The sequence below is a fragment of the Zonotrichia leucophrys genome, chromosome 2 (genome assembly GCF_028769735.1).
Source record: "Zonotrichia leucophrys gambelii isolate GWCS_2022_RI chromosome 2, RI_Zleu_2.0, whole genome shotgun sequence".
Lineage (NCBI taxonomy): Eukaryota > Metazoa > Chordata > Aves > Passeriformes > Passerellidae > Zonotrichia > Zonotrichia leucophrys.
The window spans coordinates 5,158,437-5,176,320 of NC_088171.1; the positions used below are offsets into that span (position 1 = coordinate 5,158,437).

General features: G+C 43.7%; 1 protein-coding gene across 2 annotated transcripts in view; it reads left to right on the plus strand.

The window, feature by feature from the left end:
• DLEC1 (DLEC1 cilia and flagella associated protein) overlaps window positions 1-17,853 on the plus strand; it is a 32,590-nt gene extending 14,737 nt beyond the window's left edge. Inside the window, exons 19-38 of one of the 2 annotated variants that reach the window (XM_064703835.1) lie at window positions 304-462; window positions 1,269-1,408; window positions 1,652-1,805; window positions 2,879-2,989; window positions 4,035-4,165; window positions 4,505-4,690; window positions 4,784-4,842; window positions 5,979-6,130; window positions 6,638-6,741; window positions 7,795-7,865; window positions 8,504-8,649; window positions 9,681-9,815; window positions 11,026-11,148; window positions 12,094-12,188; window positions 12,283-12,367; window positions 12,880-13,089; window positions 13,989-14,150; window positions 15,095-15,248; window positions 15,837-15,957; window positions 17,561-17,853. In XM_064703835.1, the coding sequence (XP_064559905.1) occupies window positions 304-462; window positions 1,269-1,408; window positions 1,652-1,805; window positions 2,879-2,989; window positions 4,035-4,165; window positions 4,505-4,690; window positions 4,784-4,842; window positions 5,979-6,130; window positions 6,638-6,741; window positions 7,795-7,865; window positions 8,504-8,649; window positions 9,681-9,815; window positions 11,026-11,148; window positions 12,094-12,188; window positions 12,283-12,367; window positions 12,880-13,089; window positions 13,989-14,150; window positions 15,095-15,248; window positions 15,837-15,957; window positions 17,561-17,669 (2,607 nt within the window). In that variant the 3' untranslated portion in view covers window positions 17,670-17,853. The remainder of the gene's footprint in view (window positions 1-303; window positions 463-1,268; window positions 1,409-1,651; window positions 1,806-2,878; window positions 2,990-4,034; window positions 4,166-4,504; window positions 4,691-4,783; window positions 4,843-5,978; window positions 6,131-6,637; window positions 6,742-7,794; window positions 7,866-8,503; window positions 8,650-9,680; window positions 9,816-11,025; window positions 11,149-12,093; window positions 12,189-12,282; window positions 12,368-12,879; window positions 13,090-13,988; window positions 14,151-15,094; window positions 15,249-15,836; window positions 15,958-17,560) is intronic. The other variant, XM_064703836.1, reaches the window with a different exon arrangement.
• The last annotated feature ends 31 nt before the right edge of the window (window positions 17,854-17,884 follow it).

Genomic DNA, 17,884 nt, shown 5'->3' on the forward strand with positions numbered 1-17,884 from the left:
GAGCTGTTCAGTCTTGCAGGAGGATGAGCTGTGTGGCCTGGCCATTGTCCAAATAAAGCTTTTATGCCTCTCAATCGCTTGAGAAATCTGAAGTGGTGACAAACAGGAGTTATTTTTGCTATAGTGACTATTGAGTCAATGTTGATATTCCCATGACACACAGAATTTTTCTGCATTACACAGTGCATTTGCTTTCTGATATTCTCTGTGAAATGAAATGTTAATCCTAGATAATGACATGTTTCTTAATGAGGCAGTTTTGGCAGGGGTGTCCATTCTAAAGTCTGTTTCCTGCTGTCCTAGGGTCCATCTCTTTGTATTGATGTTCCATCACTCCAGTTTGGTTTGACCAAGCAGGGTGAGACTGTGTCAAGAACCTTTGAGATTAATAATCTGTCTCAGGTGCCAGCACAGTGGAGGATGCAAGAAAGCCAGGTTTTTCTAGCTCAAAGGAATGAAGAGGTAAGTCACTGCTGCAGCTGGCTGTAGTCCCTCCTTAGCTATTTTATTTCTTCTGCTTAGGAGTTGTATTATTCATTCCAGCTATCAGAAGTTCTAAATTTTGTGACTTCTTAGGAAACTAGTCCAGCACAGTTTTGTAAGTGCATGAGTTCTTTTGAGATTGAATACTTCTTTACAAATTTTCTCTATTTCCCTTTATTACAAATCCCCTGCCAGCCTGATCCAAAGAGACACAGAGTATTTCCTGAATGACAATTATTTCAGCTACTGCTGCTGTAAGTAAGAGTTCAAGGCTTTAGTAGAGCTGAGACTGCTGAACACTCCTCCCACACACCCACATCAGCATCTTGGACAAGAATCTGAGCCCCACTCCTTGCTGATGCTCTTCCTGTGCCTCTCTCCCAACCCTCCTTCCTCACCCTTCTGTGCAAGAACCTTTCCCCTTGTGGCACCTTGCTGCTGCCTGGGAGCAGGTGCTGCTGCTGAGGCTGATTGCTTGTCCTTCATGTTCCCTGTCAGTCCATTGCTTCTCCTTCATGTTCCCTGTCAGTCCATGCACAGCTGACCCTGCTGTGCCCTTGGCTCAGACTGAAGCAAAGCCCTGCCTCTTTGTATAGCCAGGCTTTCACAAAGCTGCCATTGTGCTTTCTGACATGAACCCAGGTGGGACTCAAGGGGCAGAGAGAAATGACACATCTGAGGAAAAATTAGGTACTTGGAAGCCCTAATTAAATTGTGTGACTTCAACATTTTACCCTTGCTTTGCACATGTCAGAAAAATTTCTGTTCCCTCTCTCCTCTCCCAGGTATCCACCTTCACCATCCAGCCATCAGCAGGAGAAATTCCTCCTTTGGGTCTGTGCATAGTTTCAGTTCACTTCACATCACTGCAGTGCCAGCGTCTCCAGACAGTGCTGGAACTGGAGGTGGAGAATGGAGAAGGAAGGTAAGGAGGAAAAGCAGCATTTGTTTTGTTTTTCCTGAGGTTGACATCTGGTTTTCACTTCAGGTAGTTTTCTCTCCTGCAACAAAACTATGAACTCACAGTGGGGTTGTGTAACCTATCAATGAACTATCAAATTTCTAATATTGCTAAATAAACATAAACATCATTCTTCCCAGCATGCTGTTTTATGTCTAGCACGTTTCATTAACAATAACAATAGACCATCTGTGTGTTTATTTCCAGTCATCTTCCTGTTTTTGTTGAAGTTCAGACCCCCCAAGTGTGCCTGATATCTAGTCATCTAGTATTCAATGAAATTTATACTGGAGTTCCTGTCAAAGCAACCAATAAACTTTTTAACCAGACACTGCTGCCAGCAAAATACTTATGGGAAAAGGTAAATGCTCTTCTCATGGGTGAAGAATACAGCAGGGATGGAAATTGCAATTTCTGTAGGAAATACAAATAATGACTATTCTTAAAAGCTTTTCTGATGTATCTTTTGAGTAGTCATTGCTGTTTTATTGGCTTGGAAGCAGAATTTCAGCTTTAGACCAACCTTTATTAAAAGATTCATTACCAGATGATGTCATTATGTTCTGTGGATCCCTGGGAAAATGGATGAGCAGATGTGAAGGGTCATAGGATGTAAAGATACCAGGGTATTAAACAAAGTACTATAGCAGTTTAGGGTTTGCACTTAATTTAATAAAAAAAGAAATTTTAGTGCTTTTGGATTGTGTCTGAATTCTGAATTGTGTCTGAATTCACATTCTGGCTGGGATTCAGCTTACAGAGTAGGAGACCTAAATTTAGTGTCAGTATTTAAGCTGTGTCTGAACTCTCTTTTCAGTCAATGGAAATTGGTCAGTGCCTTGGTCATTCAGATCTGGCATCCATCACATCTGACATCCAAAGTTTAGCTCAATTTTCTACATAAAAGCACTCAGTGCCCCTCCAGATGTCCTCAGGTGCCCAAGGGATCCTACCAGAGCATGTACATGGTATAGGACCTACAGGAAAACACTTTGGAGCATCTGGAGCCTGGGAGGAATATTTAGAGCATTTTTCCTGATGTGTGAAGAAATGAGTGGAAGCCCTGGGTGCATTCCCTGCTGGTCACTTAGGGAAGGTGCCAACACCAGGATTGTGTCTGTAATAGAGAGAGGTGGGCACATCTGGGACCTGCTGTGATATCAGATAGATTGGGTGCACCCTGGAAAGGCCTGAGACTGTGAGAGGGATGGGAGTGGCTCTGCTCCCAGCCCAGCAGCCTCAGTGGGCACCTGAAGTTACTTGGAGTGAGTGTAGGTATGAGGATCTTCTCACTCATGGGGAACTGTAAAGCCCCAAACTTTACAAACTGTAGGTGTTGCTGCCTGACTGTCCTAATCCTGAGAATAGCTTGGTGTTTCAAAAGAGACAATGTGAGGGAATCAGTGTGAGCTGAGTGTCCTTTCTGCTTGGCAGCCCATTGGAAGCCAGGCAGCCTCCTGCTCCATCGTGGTGTCCCCTGCCAGTGGCACCTTAGGCCCAAATGAAGAGAGGGAATTCTGCATAGAGCTGTCAGCTGACACTGTGGTAAGTTCACAACTTTTATAAAAACAGCAACACTGGCTTTTTCATCTCACCTCCATCTGGCAAAAGGAAGGAATTCTGTGTACAAAACCACGTGCTCTTTTTCCCAGACAATATCTCTGAAGTGGCTTTGCTTTAGAGATACCACAGTTGAAGGCAAGAATTAAAGAAGTGCACATGGTGTGCAGTTTCTACCCTGTTTCTTTATATCTCAGCTGTTCCAGTTTTCTTCCTTTCTTGAAGTCCTGTACAACTGCTCTTAATGCTTATCTCTCTTCTTGGAGCATACAGATCCTCACTTTGGATTATCTGTAATGATGTGGAACAGAGTGGCATATACAGTGTCTATTTGGTTTTCTGAATGAAGTTAGGCTTATAACATTTTGATATTTGAAAACTTAAAAGGGGCTGATGGGACTGAGAATCTGCAAAATACAGGAGCAGAGCTTACAAACTCTAGGAATTCAGAAAAATACTTTACAAGGGCATTGAAATACCTGAGCTAAAGCAGCTAAATACAGGATGTTCCTATAGATATGGTGTCTTAGTTCCCATTACAGTCACTGGAGACTTGGGTTTCATTTATTTGCTTAAAAGTAGGTGTTCAGTACTATCAGAGTTAGTATTTAAAATTATGTATCTGTGGCACTTGGGAACATGGGTTAGTGGTGGCCTTGGCAGTGCTGGATTAATGTTTGGACTCCATCATCTTAGAAGTCTTTCCAACCTAAAGGATTCTATGATTCAATACTTGGAGCGTAGGAATTATGTCAGAAATCAGTAATGGAGCAGTTTTAGGCTCACAGACAGCTGCAGGTACAAAGCTAAGAAACAGCCACAAATTTTTACCTCAGTACTGCTTTCTAAGCAGCTCTGATGTTGCAGAAAATGCACTGAAAACAATTCAGTAAAACCTCTCACAATTCTGTTGTTCTGAGTTTAATCTAGGGAAGTTTACACACTTTTAAAAATAAATACGCTAAAGAGTGTGCCTTTCCTCTGTGATAGATGCTTCATTCCCAAGGAAACTTGATTCTTTGCTTTTCAGGGGGAGCTGAAAGACCTCACACTTTGCTGTAGCATAGAAGACATGGCTGAACCCCTCTTCCTGAGCATTTCTGGAGAAGTGAAGGGACTTCATGTCACATACTCAGTAGCTTCTGGCAGTGGAGCTGACAGGTAACATCTAACTGAATATTATTTCATTTTTCTGATACATAGAATGATGACTGTATTTTGGAACATGCTCATCTTTATATCTTTTCATATAAGTAAATATGTCTTTAATTTGGTAGACTGGCATGTTATACAGGATAAAAATCTGACCCCAAATAAATCCTTATGGGGGTAGAAGGGAAAAAATGAAAAGCAGAAAATGCTGATGGCAAAAATCATAAACTGCATGGTCCTTTTAACTGTGCATCACAACCACATTGCACATTTTTAAATGTCCTGAAATCATCTGTGGCATAAGAACATAAGACCCATGTCTAAATACTACTGTTATTTTTCTGGCAGTGATGAAGGACAAATCCCACAAAGCCCATGTGAGCTTCTTTTGGACTTTGGGTCTGAAGTTGCAGTCAAAGATATTGTAAAGCATCAGCTGATTCTTACAAATCTCTCAGGAATCAGAGCTCCATTCACACTGGAAGCTGAGTATTTTAGTGCCTGTTTGGTGCCTCCAGAACAAGGAGCCTGCCCGTGAGTCTTGCTGTTCTGCATAATGACTTAAATATTAATTTAGGTCTGATTTAAACCTGAAATCAGATTAATTTTTTTTTCATGCTCTCCAAGCTACCTGGTGAAAAAAAGGGGGCCTGTCACAGAGCATACAGCCAGAAAAGTAAAGTCAGGTATGAAAATATCTCTTCAGTGGAGAGAAGGTGAAAGCCAGCTGAATGTCAGCACTAAATGTGCCAGTCAGGCACATCTTCTCACTGTTGGAGTATTTGGTGAAGTCTAAACTGAAACATTACTTAATTCCTCTGTTCATTCCTGAGTTTGAAAGCCCAGCTTGTATAAGCATTAGGTCAATCTCTCTCTTCTTCTTCTGCTTCTTTTCCTTTCTCCCCCCATTCTTTCTCTCTCTTCTTCGTCTTTTTCTTGCAAACAACAGTATGAAACAAAGTTGGTGATTGTGGTGACAGTTCACTCCCAGAACACTCCCAGCACATGGGATGGATGACATGCAGAATTTTGGCTCTTTCTCTTCCCCACAGTTTTCCAGCACCAGTGCAGCAAGTTTTTCTCCCTCAAACCCTTTTACCATACCTTCCCCACTGTGGAAAGCTACAGCACAGCCCCATCTGTCATTTCTGATGTGTTGTACTGAAAAATGATAATATTTACAGCCACATGAGACTGAGGGAGGGAGGAAATGGGAGCAAAAAGCTGTGAAGTGTGGATGTGTTTTCTGTATCCAAAATAAAACTTGCACATATTGGTACCTTGCCATAGAGTTTGGTATCTGTTCCACAGACAGAGCTTTTCAGCTGTTGAATTAGTGCTTAAGATTAGAAAAATGCTGTTCTGACAGATTCCATGCAGGCCTAGGTAACTCAGAATGTGGAAAGGCTTTGCTCTTTGTAATTAATTCTTTGCATGGAAGAGCACACAGAGGTAAACAGGCAGCTGCTAGTGAACAAGAAACAGTCAACACAAATCCCAGCCTATTTTTCTCAGATTTTTTCAGGTAACCAGCTAGTGCCTTGTATATCCCAAAGAGTTCTGGATCAGGTTGTTGGAAGGGTTGTCCTGCTGTAAAATATTCTGGGCAAGCACTAACTCTAAAAACAAAGTAAGACCCACTGCAGAAGGGAACTTGGGTAAAGTGGTACAAATGTGAGCTGTGCAAATGATCCCAGGGGTTCTAAGTGAGTGAGGTTAAGCTGATTAAATGCAACTAAAACCATGGTCCTGTGTATTCTTTGAAAGACTTTGTTCCATTTCCTCAGAATTCATGAAATGCTTCTTTGCTCTGCTCCTTCAGAGTTTGCAGCAGCGTTGCTGTCCCAGGGGAAGGGAGCAGCTTTCCATATCCAACCTTCCTCAGGAACTCTGGAAGCTTTCCAGCAGCTCACCATAGAAATAGCAGCTTACAACAACATGTGGGGAGAGTACCAGGATAACCTTGTCTGTAAGGTAGGTGGGGTTTTGGTTTTACCATTGCAGATTTTACACTAATTATATTTCCCAGATGCCTTTCTGTTAGAAATACTTTTTCAGTTTTTTAAGCCTTCTGTAAAAATTCAGGATGGATGTTGCTATACCACTACTTCCAATGACATGTAAGGAACAATTGTTTGGTTTTAGGGGGACATGTTTATTCTTTGGGAGGTTTTCATGTGCCTTGAAAATGACTGGAGTAGTTTTGATTTATAACATCTGTTTGGGAGCTGGCCAGTGCACTGCTCTGCTCTACCAATACCATAGATTGTGTTGTGTAGAAAAGCAGCAGGAAAGCTAATAAATGCAGGAGGTATTGCATTCTCCTGCTGAGAAGAGTTGTTGTTAGCATATAAATTAGAGGTTGTCAAAGGAAACTAGTCAAAAATATTTGAAAATCCAATCAGTTTGCAAAACATAATCTCATAACACAGAGAACTAAGGTGTTATCTTGATTCTAATAGCAAAAATTCCTTTTAATAGGTTGGACACTTACAACCTAAATTAATTCCTATGCAAATGACTGTGAAAGGCTGTCCAATCTTCCTGCAGGTGACAGGACCAAAACCAGAGCCACCTATTGTCAGGTATAGTGCAAAATACTGTCAGACAAATCAGTGAATGAAATGCCAATGGCTGCAGCCAACACACACACCTGCTCCATCTTGTGATATAATGAGAAGGTCAGCAAAGTGTCAGTCAAAGCACAGTATCTGCTTCTAGAACATCAATACATTTTTCTCTGCCAACACAATTAGAAAATAATCTGCAATACAAGTCTGCTGAAGTGTGCCAGCTGTCTGTGTTCTGGGCTTGCAGCTGTAGAATTTCACCCAGTGCAGCCTCATCTGCTCTTTGGAGATGGCAGCTGGCACATGGTGGCAATTCTCATCCCCCACAGCTCATTCCTCCCTGGCCCTTTCCCTGCACCAAGAGAAATGCAGCCCTGAGGGCAGCAGGGGAAGGTTTAAACCCTCTCACACAGCAAATGGCATCTGCACCTTGGGATGAGGGGTAAGGGTTGGTTTTTGGGGAGCCCCAGCACTGCACATGGTTACTCTGAAATGTCTGAGACAGCCGAAAAAACTGGGGAAAAAAGGAAAGAGACAGATAAAATAAACCAATATTGCACTTGACAGTGTAGGCCATGTGTGGTGGTGTTCACAGGGGTCTTAGGATGAGGGAAAAGATGAGAATGCTGACTCCATGTTTCAGAAGGCTGATTTATTATTTTATGATATATATTATATTAAGACTAAACAAAAAGAATAGAACAAAGGATTTCATCAGAAGGCTGGCTAAGAATAAAAAAGGAATGATAACAAAGGCTTGTGGCAGTCCGGACAGCTGGGCTGTGATTGGCCATTAATTAGAAACAACCACATGAGCCAATCACAGATGCACCTGTTGCATTCCACAGCAGCAAATAATCAATGTTTACATTTTGTTCCTGAGGCCTCTCAGCTTCTCAGGAGGAAAAATCCTAAGGAAAGGATTTTTCATAAAACATGTCTGTAGCAGCCATGCCTTACCTGAGAGCCACTCCAGTGCAGCCAGATCATTTCCACTTTTAAAGAACTCTTCAGTGATTTCAGACACTTTGTTCTCTGCATGCACTGACAGCAAGGTTCCCTGTCCAGGTTTGGCACTCAAGTCTCAGGAGGGTCCCCTGTGCTTCGGAGGGTCCAGCTCAACAATCCCACTCCCTTTGGTAAGGATGGCTTTTGTACAGCAAACATTGATGCCTTCATTGTGTTCCTCATAGAAATAAAAGCAGAAGGACCCATTAACCTGTCAATTGACAGGCATACTTGTTCCCTAATGAAGATGTTTTTAGCAAAAAAAAATAGAGGGTGACTGAATATGTTGCCACTATGCAATTGCACATCCCATCCTGATGTAGCTGGGTTTTCCCTTATTGAAATGGTGGGAATTCAGGATTTTCCATCCTGTTTTTATGAATTTCTTACAACACTAAGCCTGGTCAGTCAGGTGTGCTACCTGCTTTTTACTGGCATCATCTGGCTCTTCTGTTTAGTCTTTTTAGCTCTTGAGTGAAGTTGTAAGCTTTTCAGAGCAAAGTCAATCACCTTTTTTTTAAAATTCTACTAAATCTATTTGCTTAAACAAAATACTCATCATTTATTTTGATTATACTTTAGGACACAGAAGGTGCCCAAACTATAGCAAGCTCTTGAATAATTTTCATTTACAGCAAAAATGGGAAACCTAAGAGATACATTTCAATACAAATCCTGTTGCCAGACACAAATTTGATATTCTGGTACCAACTAAGCCATGAGCCCTCACTGACTAGAAGTAATTGTCCTTTTTTCCTTTTCCATTCAGACATCCGGCTGGACTTGGAAGTTTACAACCAAGAGCCAGATGATGAGAAGCTGGTGGACCTGTTGGTGCTCTTTGGAGACCCTTTCCCTCCTGTGGACATGGCTGGAAAGGAGAGTGCATCAAGTGGTAGCAGCTCAGAGTCAAAGGTAGTGTTAAAGCTGGATCCAGCTGCCCTTCCCTGTGGGAGCATTTATCCAGCTCTGGAAAGCACAGATGAGGTCAGCTCTTAGGCTGTTTCTTACACTGCTGCTGAGATACATGATGGGATTTTTGGCATGAAAGGTTGAAAACAATAACAGGAGATAGAACTTGTAACTAAGAGCTGGATTGTTAAAAGGAATGTCAGCTCCTCTCCCAGTCAAACATGTAATATGTGGGTAGGTGGCTTTGGGGATCAGGAATCTGTTTCCAGAGGGAGCTATAAGCAATTAGGTCTCTTTAAAAGTGTTAAAAAAGCTAAAATAATACTATTTAAAATACTGTCAGTGACAAACTATTGTCATTATTACATGAAAGAATTAAAATAACTAAACCTCCTTAATTTGGCTCTGCTTTTCTCATGGGTGCTTTCTGGTGTCAACAAGTGCTGTAGTCAGGGAGCAGAACCTACCCTGCAAATTTCAAATTGCACCTGATGATATGGAGCTATTATCCCAGTGCTAAAATTAGATTGGTTCTGTTAGAATATGGTAACATCTATTACACATGAAGTTTGATTATAATGTGGCAATTTAGTGTCTTGAGGGGCTGGCAGTGACAGGGAGAAGGTATCCCCCAGGATATTCTATATTTCTCTGGCAAAAGCTTCACAGAAAAGATAATAAGATCACATTTTCTCTGCTTCAGCTCAGCATGCACAGTTGTTTTGAACAGAGCTCTAACCTTTCTTGTGCACAAAAGGAACAGCACTGCCCCAGAGTGCTGGTTTGTATAATGGGCCAGAGGTGTCATGGTTGGGTAGAACTGGACCCAGGCATGCACTTTTTCCAAGGAATTCAGGAGATCTACTCTGTGGATGAGAAAATTAATGTACAGGACACATCCACGTGTCCAGCCCTTGTGCCAGAAAGAAACTGGAGCTGGCCATGCTTCCTGAGCAGTTCCCTGTGCACATCACTCACATTCCTCCCTTGCAGTGTAACAGTTTTAACCATTCCCCACCCCTGGGTCTCTGCAGCCTCCAGGTTCTGACAGCAAAGAGATGGAAATCAGCAGTCAGGAGTCTGCAGAGGAGAAAAATATCTCTGTACTCATCCGACCTCATGAGGGGGTGCTTGCAGACAGCCCCTACTCCGTTGCTCCAAGGCAGATAGTAAGCTTTTACATTTTCTTTGGGCTTAGATTTAGCACATTTTCTGCAGGGCAGAGGACACAGAGAAGGAGAAGGAGGTAGCTTTGAGTTTGGTTTGAGGTAGCCTATTAAACAGTGAAAGGAAGGCTTTGGAGATGATCATGAGAAGAGTTTGCAAGGTCAACAGAAAGTGTCCTATCTACATCTGAGCTGATGACTGAAGTGTTAGTTGTACACCAGAGTGACATCTCTGGTCTTCTCACTTGGGCTGGCATGATGAAATGTGGGAGCCATCCAGCCTGAAGCTGTGGAAACATACAGAGCTGGAAATCAGGCTGCTGGAAAGGGATGCTCTGTAGATAACTCATGGGATAAACCATTGTAACCCACCGTGCTTCACAAGTGAGTTGTGGAAATACACAGTGTTACAATCCCTCAGGAATATCATAAAGACAGCACTGGAAAGATCTAGCTGTGAGTGACAGGCTTGCCCAAAACATCAGTGTGCCAGTTTTATTTTGAAATATTTTTTGCCAAAGGGTTTCAGTTACAAGTTAAAATGAGCTAAAGATTACATAAAAGAAATGATGATAGAAATGAAGCTGCAGTCAGCTCTGAGGTGGCTGAGGCTGAGAAAGGTCAGACAAACAAGTGCCTCACTGTGGAGGCAGCTTTTGTGGGGTGTAGCCAGCAGCAATATCAGGATTTAACCTGCACAATTCACCTAAAGAAAGTATAATCTAGTCAACCTGTAAATCCCAGAAAATCCACTGCAGCTGGCTAGTGCATGTGATTACATTCCCTGCTGTTATGTAAAATTAAAAAATGGCCAAGAATAAACTGAGCTGTAAAATACTTTTAGTTCACACTTGTAACTATTCAAAAAATGCTTCATATATGAAAGTTGTGGACTAATCACCTAAGGTAGCCAGGGAGTAAGAGTGGGCAGAACAGGATATTTTTAAAAACAAACAGATATACGTTTGTGTACTTAGAGAGTTGGTTTGTGACCGTGCTTAAACTCTGCTGATGCTGAAAAGTGGCCACAGTGATATTTGCAGTTGAAGTAATTGTCAGTTTGTCTGTCACATGTTGGCATTTTCGTGCAAGCCTGAGCCCGTGCCCGGGGGATTGCGTGCTGCTTGTGCAACTCCGTTTTGGCAGCCGAGTCCCGAGGTTCTTGTGCAATCCCCGGCGGCTCCGTGCCCTGAACGCTCTCTCCCGGCCGCAGGTGGTTCCAGGAGGTGGCAGCAGCGACGTTTACATCTCCTTCACCCCGCTCGTCATCCCGGACACCGAGGCGGAGCTGTGCTGTGAGGCGCTGCTGCTGGGCTTCATGAGCCTGGACAGCAAGGTAAACTGGCTGTCACAGCAAGGCCAAAGGGGAATATCCTTTCCCTTCCTGTATTTATGTACAGGCTGCTGTTACCTGGCCAGTCTGTGTAAACAGCCCTGTTCCTGCCATCCTGTACATCCTTCCTTAACCAGGGTTGCTCATCTGTTGCATTTCTCTTGGAGCTTGGAAGCGTTCTGGGGTGGGAATGTCACCATCTTCTTGCATTGTCTGGGGCAGCAGACCCCAGACAAAAGCCCAGGGGTTTGAAATGCTGTCACAACATCAGGTTTTATTGCTAACAATAGTTAACAATGGAAGTGAGACTCAGGACTGCTGAGTCCTGTTCCTGGCTCTGCATCCACCTTCCTGTGTGAATTTGGACAGCATCTCTCTCCTCTGGGAAACTTCCTCTTCAACAACTGCTGATGAGAGACTTGATCAGGGTTTTATGAATGGCTCAGTGATTCTCTGACATGAACTGTTGCAAAGGTGCAAGGTGACCTGAATGAATGCTAATAGAAAGTTCAATAAAAACAACCCTAATAATCCTTATTCCTGAAGAAAGGAATGTAGAATAATAGAGTCCTGGAATGGTAGAGTTGGAAAGGACCACCTGGCTCCACACCCCTGCCATGGGCAGCAACATCTTTAACCAAAAGAAGTTGCTCCACACTCCATCCAACCTGGCCTTGAATGTTTCCAGAGATGGGGCATCCACAGATTCCCTGAGGAACCTGTTCCTTACCACTTACCACTCCCAGAGTGAAGAATTTCTTCCCAACATCTGACCTAAACCTTCCCTGCACCTGCATCACCCACAGCCATTCATAGTCCAGCTACTGCTTGGCCTCTGCTGTTCCATCATTGCCAAGCAGAGCCCTATTTTGGCTGGCAGCTCCAAGCAGCATTTCAGGTTCAGTGCTGCCATTTCTCACAGGATTTCTGTTTCCATCTTGTTGGCAGCTGGCCAGGGAGGTGCCCAGCAAGGTGCGGCGCAGCCATGTCTACGAAGCTCCCCCGCTCCGAGTGCACGTGGAGGCTGTGCTGAGACATCCCCTGTAAGTGCCACAGTCACAGTGCCACCCTCATGGCAGGCTCAGCTGGGACAGGGATGTGACAGGGATGTCACCAGCCCTGCTTCTTTACACTCAGGTTGGAAGTGGAGATGGATCACGAGAGAGGAATGGTGTTTTATTCAGTGGCGAGTGATCTCCTACCTGCCAAGCCTTTCTCTGGAGTGAGTATTTCCCACTCTGATGTATTTGGCTGCTTTGTATTCCTGTGCTGGTGGGAGAATTCAGAGCTGTGTGCACATGGATGTGAAAATGCTTCCTAATCACCAGTAGCCTCATTTTCTATATTGCACATAACAAGACAGGGAACAAAAAAAAAGCATACAAGCACTTATTCCCAAGGAATAAGAAAAGCTGATCTCAGACAATGCCTGTTTTATTAAAATTTTTGTTTCATTGTAAGAGAGTTTGTAAGTAGAAAAATAAGTTCTGATTTTCAGGACATAAAGGTCCAAAAGCAAAATGAGTCACTTCAGTTGGGTGACCCTTGGCATTTGAAAACTTTATTATGTTACTTTTATTTTGGCTTTTCACTCAAGAAATGTTGAGTAACGCAGGTAGAAAATAGTGAGTTGCTTTGGGGTAAAATCCTTCAGATTTTACCATTACCAAACAGAGCAAGACAGACCTCTCCAGGGAGTTAAAACTGACCAGTTCTGAATCATTTCTCCCCCAGGTTTTGACAGATGCAGTAATTACTCAGAGTTTGAAACTCATGAATTGTACCAAGGCCCGGCTGTACTTCAGGCTCTTTCTGTCTACACCCTCTATGCCCTTCAGCTTCTCCAGCTCAGATTCCAAAAAGAGCACAGAAACATCCCACAGCAAGAAGGAGGAAAGGAAACAGCAACTGCAACATGTACTTTATCCACAGCAAAACATGCTGGTAGGCTCAAAAATAATAATCCTGTGCCAGATTAGAGAGCTTAGTAATTGGTGTGTTAGTGTGGCCTGGAGGAACCACAGAAAAACACAACTGGTTTAGAAATCTCCCAGTTTCAGGGGAAATGGTGTTGTATTAGCAAATGCTAATTACTGCCATTTTGCCTCCTACATTGCAGGTGCAATTTTTTTTTTTTCTGCAAATAATATTTTTCTGTTCCTAATGTGCTTTTCCCATCAACTCTGATCTGTTGCAAACTCCTGCAGAAAACCCTGTGGGTTTGCAGCTCACTTAAATCAATAGCCATATATATGTTGGACAAATTAAAAGATTTCCAAGGACTGCAGTCTTCCCTCATTTCCTTAAATTAGATGTGGGCAGTGCAAGGAGAGGAAAATTTGATTAGTTTTGGGTGTACAAATTACATTAAAGGAAATGAAGTCCCAGAGTAGAGAATTAGGTAAGCTGCAAAGAATGAGTAACTGTTGCATTTTTGAAGTGTGCTTCTAATTTTGCTGTGATCATTTTGACATGGAGACACTCACATCTCAATTCTGCAAGTAGGGGAAGAAAGAGGATTTAGATGTCTAAGACAGCTTTGGGAATGTGGTGTTTGTACCCTCAGGAACTCAAAACCTTTGGCTTGCTAGAGGCTGTTTCTCCCCTGTGGTTCAGAGATCAGCTGTTCACCTTTACACTCCATCTCTGTGTACTGCATTCATAGGAAATAGCTGTGTTTTTTTTCTTTAATTGTATTGCTTTGTTCCAGTGGGAATTTGGCTGCTGGCATGACACCTTTGGGTTCCAGTGGGAAAATGTGTGCCTGGGCCTTTGTGTACTTTGGATTTCCTGCACACAGTTGTCATCTTATGTGATGGTCATCAGGATTTCTCTTCCCACAGGTGCAAGTGTCATTCCACACAAGTCTGGAGTTACTCAGGTATCAGCATTTGCCAGAGACCCAGCTGCTTCCTGGATGCCAAGTGCTCCAGCTGGAGAGTGGAGAGAGAAAGCTGAAGTTTCATCAAAATCTGGTCATTGAGCACAGTAACTGCACTACCCAGGTAAGGTCAGGACAGGTCTCTGGGCCCTGGGAAAAGGCTGTTTCAGCAGTATCTCTGACTGGGATTAGCATTTACTCAGCCTTGAATTACTCTGGAGTAAATGGGGCATCCAGGGAAGGTAAATGGCTGTGGGGTTGCTCTCTGCTGATTCTGCAGGCGATTCCCAGGTGGGCTGTGCAGGTTGGGGTCACACCCTGGTACCCCAGCTCTGCATGGCAGCCCGGGTGACACTCAAAGGGCCACACACCCAGTCTCAGGATGACTCTGAGACAGGAGGCAAGGCTGTCTCAGGGAACAAGCCATGCCTGAGTCACCAGGCAATGCCTCCTGCAGCAACCAAGGGCTTCTGGAAAGGCTCCTGAGTCTGCTGAGCTCCTGCAGTGTGGTCAAAGCCCAGGTGCATGTAAAGACTGATCCCTCCCAGTCAGAAATCCATAACCCCTTCCCAGCCTGCAGCACCCAGCACACTGCAGGCACTCCTGTGTTCTTTTCACACCAGGTATTTCTGAGGCAGGACCTGTGTGAGACTGAGCACCATACCTAAGATGCAGTCAAGTGAATCATAACCCTGGGCAATCTGCACAAACTGAATGACTCACAGTGGGCCATACACAGTCCTGAGGGACCAGGAGATGCTGTAATGTCTGAAGTTCCACAGAAAACCCTAAAAACAAATGAGAATGTTCACTCTGTGTTACTTCATTAAGATCACAGTGTCTGGTTTGAAAACCTATCCCAAAAAAGTAACACACAAGCAACAACTTCATTCACTCAAGGCTGTAGAATGGGAATTGACTCTGTGTGAAAGAACACAGAACAGTCATTCTTGATTCAGTGGTTGGAGTTAAGAATGATCCAGCTAGAGTTACTAAATTACTAAATTACTAAAGCTCTGTAAAACTGAGGTGGGTTTTATTCTCTTTTCCCTTTCCCCTGTTTTGCAGCTGGTCCCAGTGACTGCCTACCTCACTCTTCCAGTCCTGGAGCTCTCCTGTGACAGGGTTGATTTCCAGACGTGCTTTGTTGCACAGACCAAGACAGAACATGTCTTCCTGTACAACAGGAGTGGCTGCAGGAGCTACTGGACTGCTTTGCTGGGTATTCTGGTTTTGCAATTGATTTCCTTATTACAGAGTTTCACTAAGACTGCATGCACTCACTCAGTATAGGGGCAATATGTGATGATCCTGGGTGCAAACATGGTCTGCTTTTGTTCTCACTGATGTGGGCTTTTCCCCTCCTCTCTTTCCCCTCCTTTTTTTTGACATTATTGTGCCACTACTGATTTCAGCAGTTACTCCACATGTAACCAAAAGATTGAGTCTCAGCCCTCACAATGCTTGGACGTGCTCTGCTCATTTATAAATCAGTCCTGAGGGGCAACAAGAAGCAGCAGCTCCTCATGGGTTGTTTGAGCACAAGCCTGTGCTGTTAATAATGGATGTTAATAACAGATTCCAGAGGAAAGAAGATCAGGGCCTTATTATTTCAATGTGGAGACCACTGATCACTGCCCTTGATGAGAAGATGAAAGCAGAGTCTGGGCACATGCACAGAAACCCTCTGACAGTGTGAGACATGATGTGTTAGTTGCTCAGCAAAGAGGAGCATTGCCATGAGTGCTACTTGCTGTACAGTTAGAGGGTCTTATATGGCTTTGTTTGACATTTGCCCCTTCCACTGCAGATGAACAGAAAAGCCCTAAGGCCATGCAGGTATTTTCCATCTTCCCAACCAAAGGCATTTTGGAGGCTCGTGAAGGGGAGGCACCCACCAGAGAGATTCTGCAGATCAGCTTTGCAGCAAGGTACAGTTAACAGTAATTGTGACTGAAATTGTGCTCTTCACAGAGAGCTGGGCTTGTTCAGCCTGGAGAAGGCTCTGGGGAGCCTCAGATCCCCTAAAAGGGCTCCAGGAGAGCTGGAGAGGGACTGGGGACAAAGGCCGGGAGTGATGGGGAAGGGGGAATGGCTGCACACGGCCAGAGGGCAGGGTTAGATGAGAAAGAACTTTGCTCTGTGAGGGTGGTGAGGCACTGGCACAGCTTGCCCAGAGAAGCTGTGGCTGCCCCATCTCTGGAACTGTTTAAGGCCAGGCTGGATGAGGCTTTGAGCAACCTGTTCTAGTGGAAGGTGTCCCTGCCCAGGGCAGGGGCTTGGAACAAGATGAGGTTTGCTGTCTTTTCCAACCCAAAACATTCCATGATTATATGATGACCCAAAGACTTGAATTTTTTTGATCTCATTAGGGAGATGCAACTCATGCAAAAAAAAAAAAAATTCATTACCAAGTATTTTTGGAGGTTATCACATGGTGGCAGCAAGTTAGAATAAGTCTATCCCAGTGATTTCAGTGAGCTCTGAAAACTGCTGACAGGGAAATTTCAGGCAAGCTGTAGGTGAGTTATTGCCATAAGTCCCATCTCCTTGGAACACAACCCAGTGATTTCCATCACTGGAGCCACTGATGCTGCAGTGGGATGGAGCCTTGAGCAGCTGCACTAAACTGTCCCTACTTAGAGGAGCATGGTGGTCCAGAAGCCTCCCCAGGGTCCTGCCTGCCTAAATTTTTCTGGAATTCTGCTGAATATGCCTGAAGCACTTTTTTTTGTCTGAGAAATACACTAACCAGCATGGCTGAAAATGCCTGGAAATACCAGAAAGCAAAGATGTTTCTGTTTAGCAACCAGCTCATCTGTGGGGCTCCATAGAATGAATTCCCAGCACAGCAGAGTGTGGGATCAATGTGGCAGTAGGAGATAATTATATGCAAGGTGTGAGGTGATTTTAATAATTCACCTCTCCAATTCAGTGGTCTTTCTGCAGGGGAATTGTTTTATGAGAAGGAAAAAACAAAGACTGGTAGAACAGGCATTTGCCTCAGGCCCTTACAACAGCTGGCACTTGGGCACAGAGAAGTCCCCCACAGGAACAGTCTCAGGAGCACTGAGTGGCATTAGCCTTGGGCAAATAATGCTCTTCAACTTAGTGCAAAACTAGAGTTGTTGTAACCTTTTTGATGTTAATTTACAATTTGGACTCCACTGCCTGCCCCTTATCTCAAGAGGAGTGACAGAAACTTTCCCTTCAAACTTTGTCACAGGGAGGAGTTGTCCCATCAAGGCAGTGCAGGTGTTTGCTCCCAGCAGAGCTTCATTTCATTTATTCACCTGAACCACAATTTCCCAAGTAGGATGATATTCTCATTCTTGCAAAACATTAATCCAATGTCTTCAGGCACAGATCTGAACATCCTTTTCCAACACCTTGTACCCATGGAACACAGCCCTGTGGACTTGGCACTAACATTAGTGACCTGAGCATTCTTAGGACACCACTGCCCTTTTTCATCTCATCCCTAAACACAGGGCTGCATGTAGCTGTAACTGAACTTTTTGCTGTGCATTTTAGGAGCAATGCTGACTATGAAGCAATTGTGACCATTTCTGGAATGCTGGAAGAGAAGCCTTGCAAGCTGCACCTCAGAGGGAGAGGAGTGCACTGTGGGAAGGTGCATTAAGCAGGAAAATGTGGGATGAATGTCAAGGTAACAGGTTGGATGCAGATGTGGCAGCAGCTGAGCCTGTATTTTCATCTACTTCTGTTTTTAGTAGGGACTGGAATTTTAGCAGAATGAAAATTTAGGTTATGAGGAAAGAAATTCTTGTGGTACCTTAACCAGTCATAATCACACTCTGTACTTTTGCTTTTATTGCTGTGATAAGCTCAGCTTTA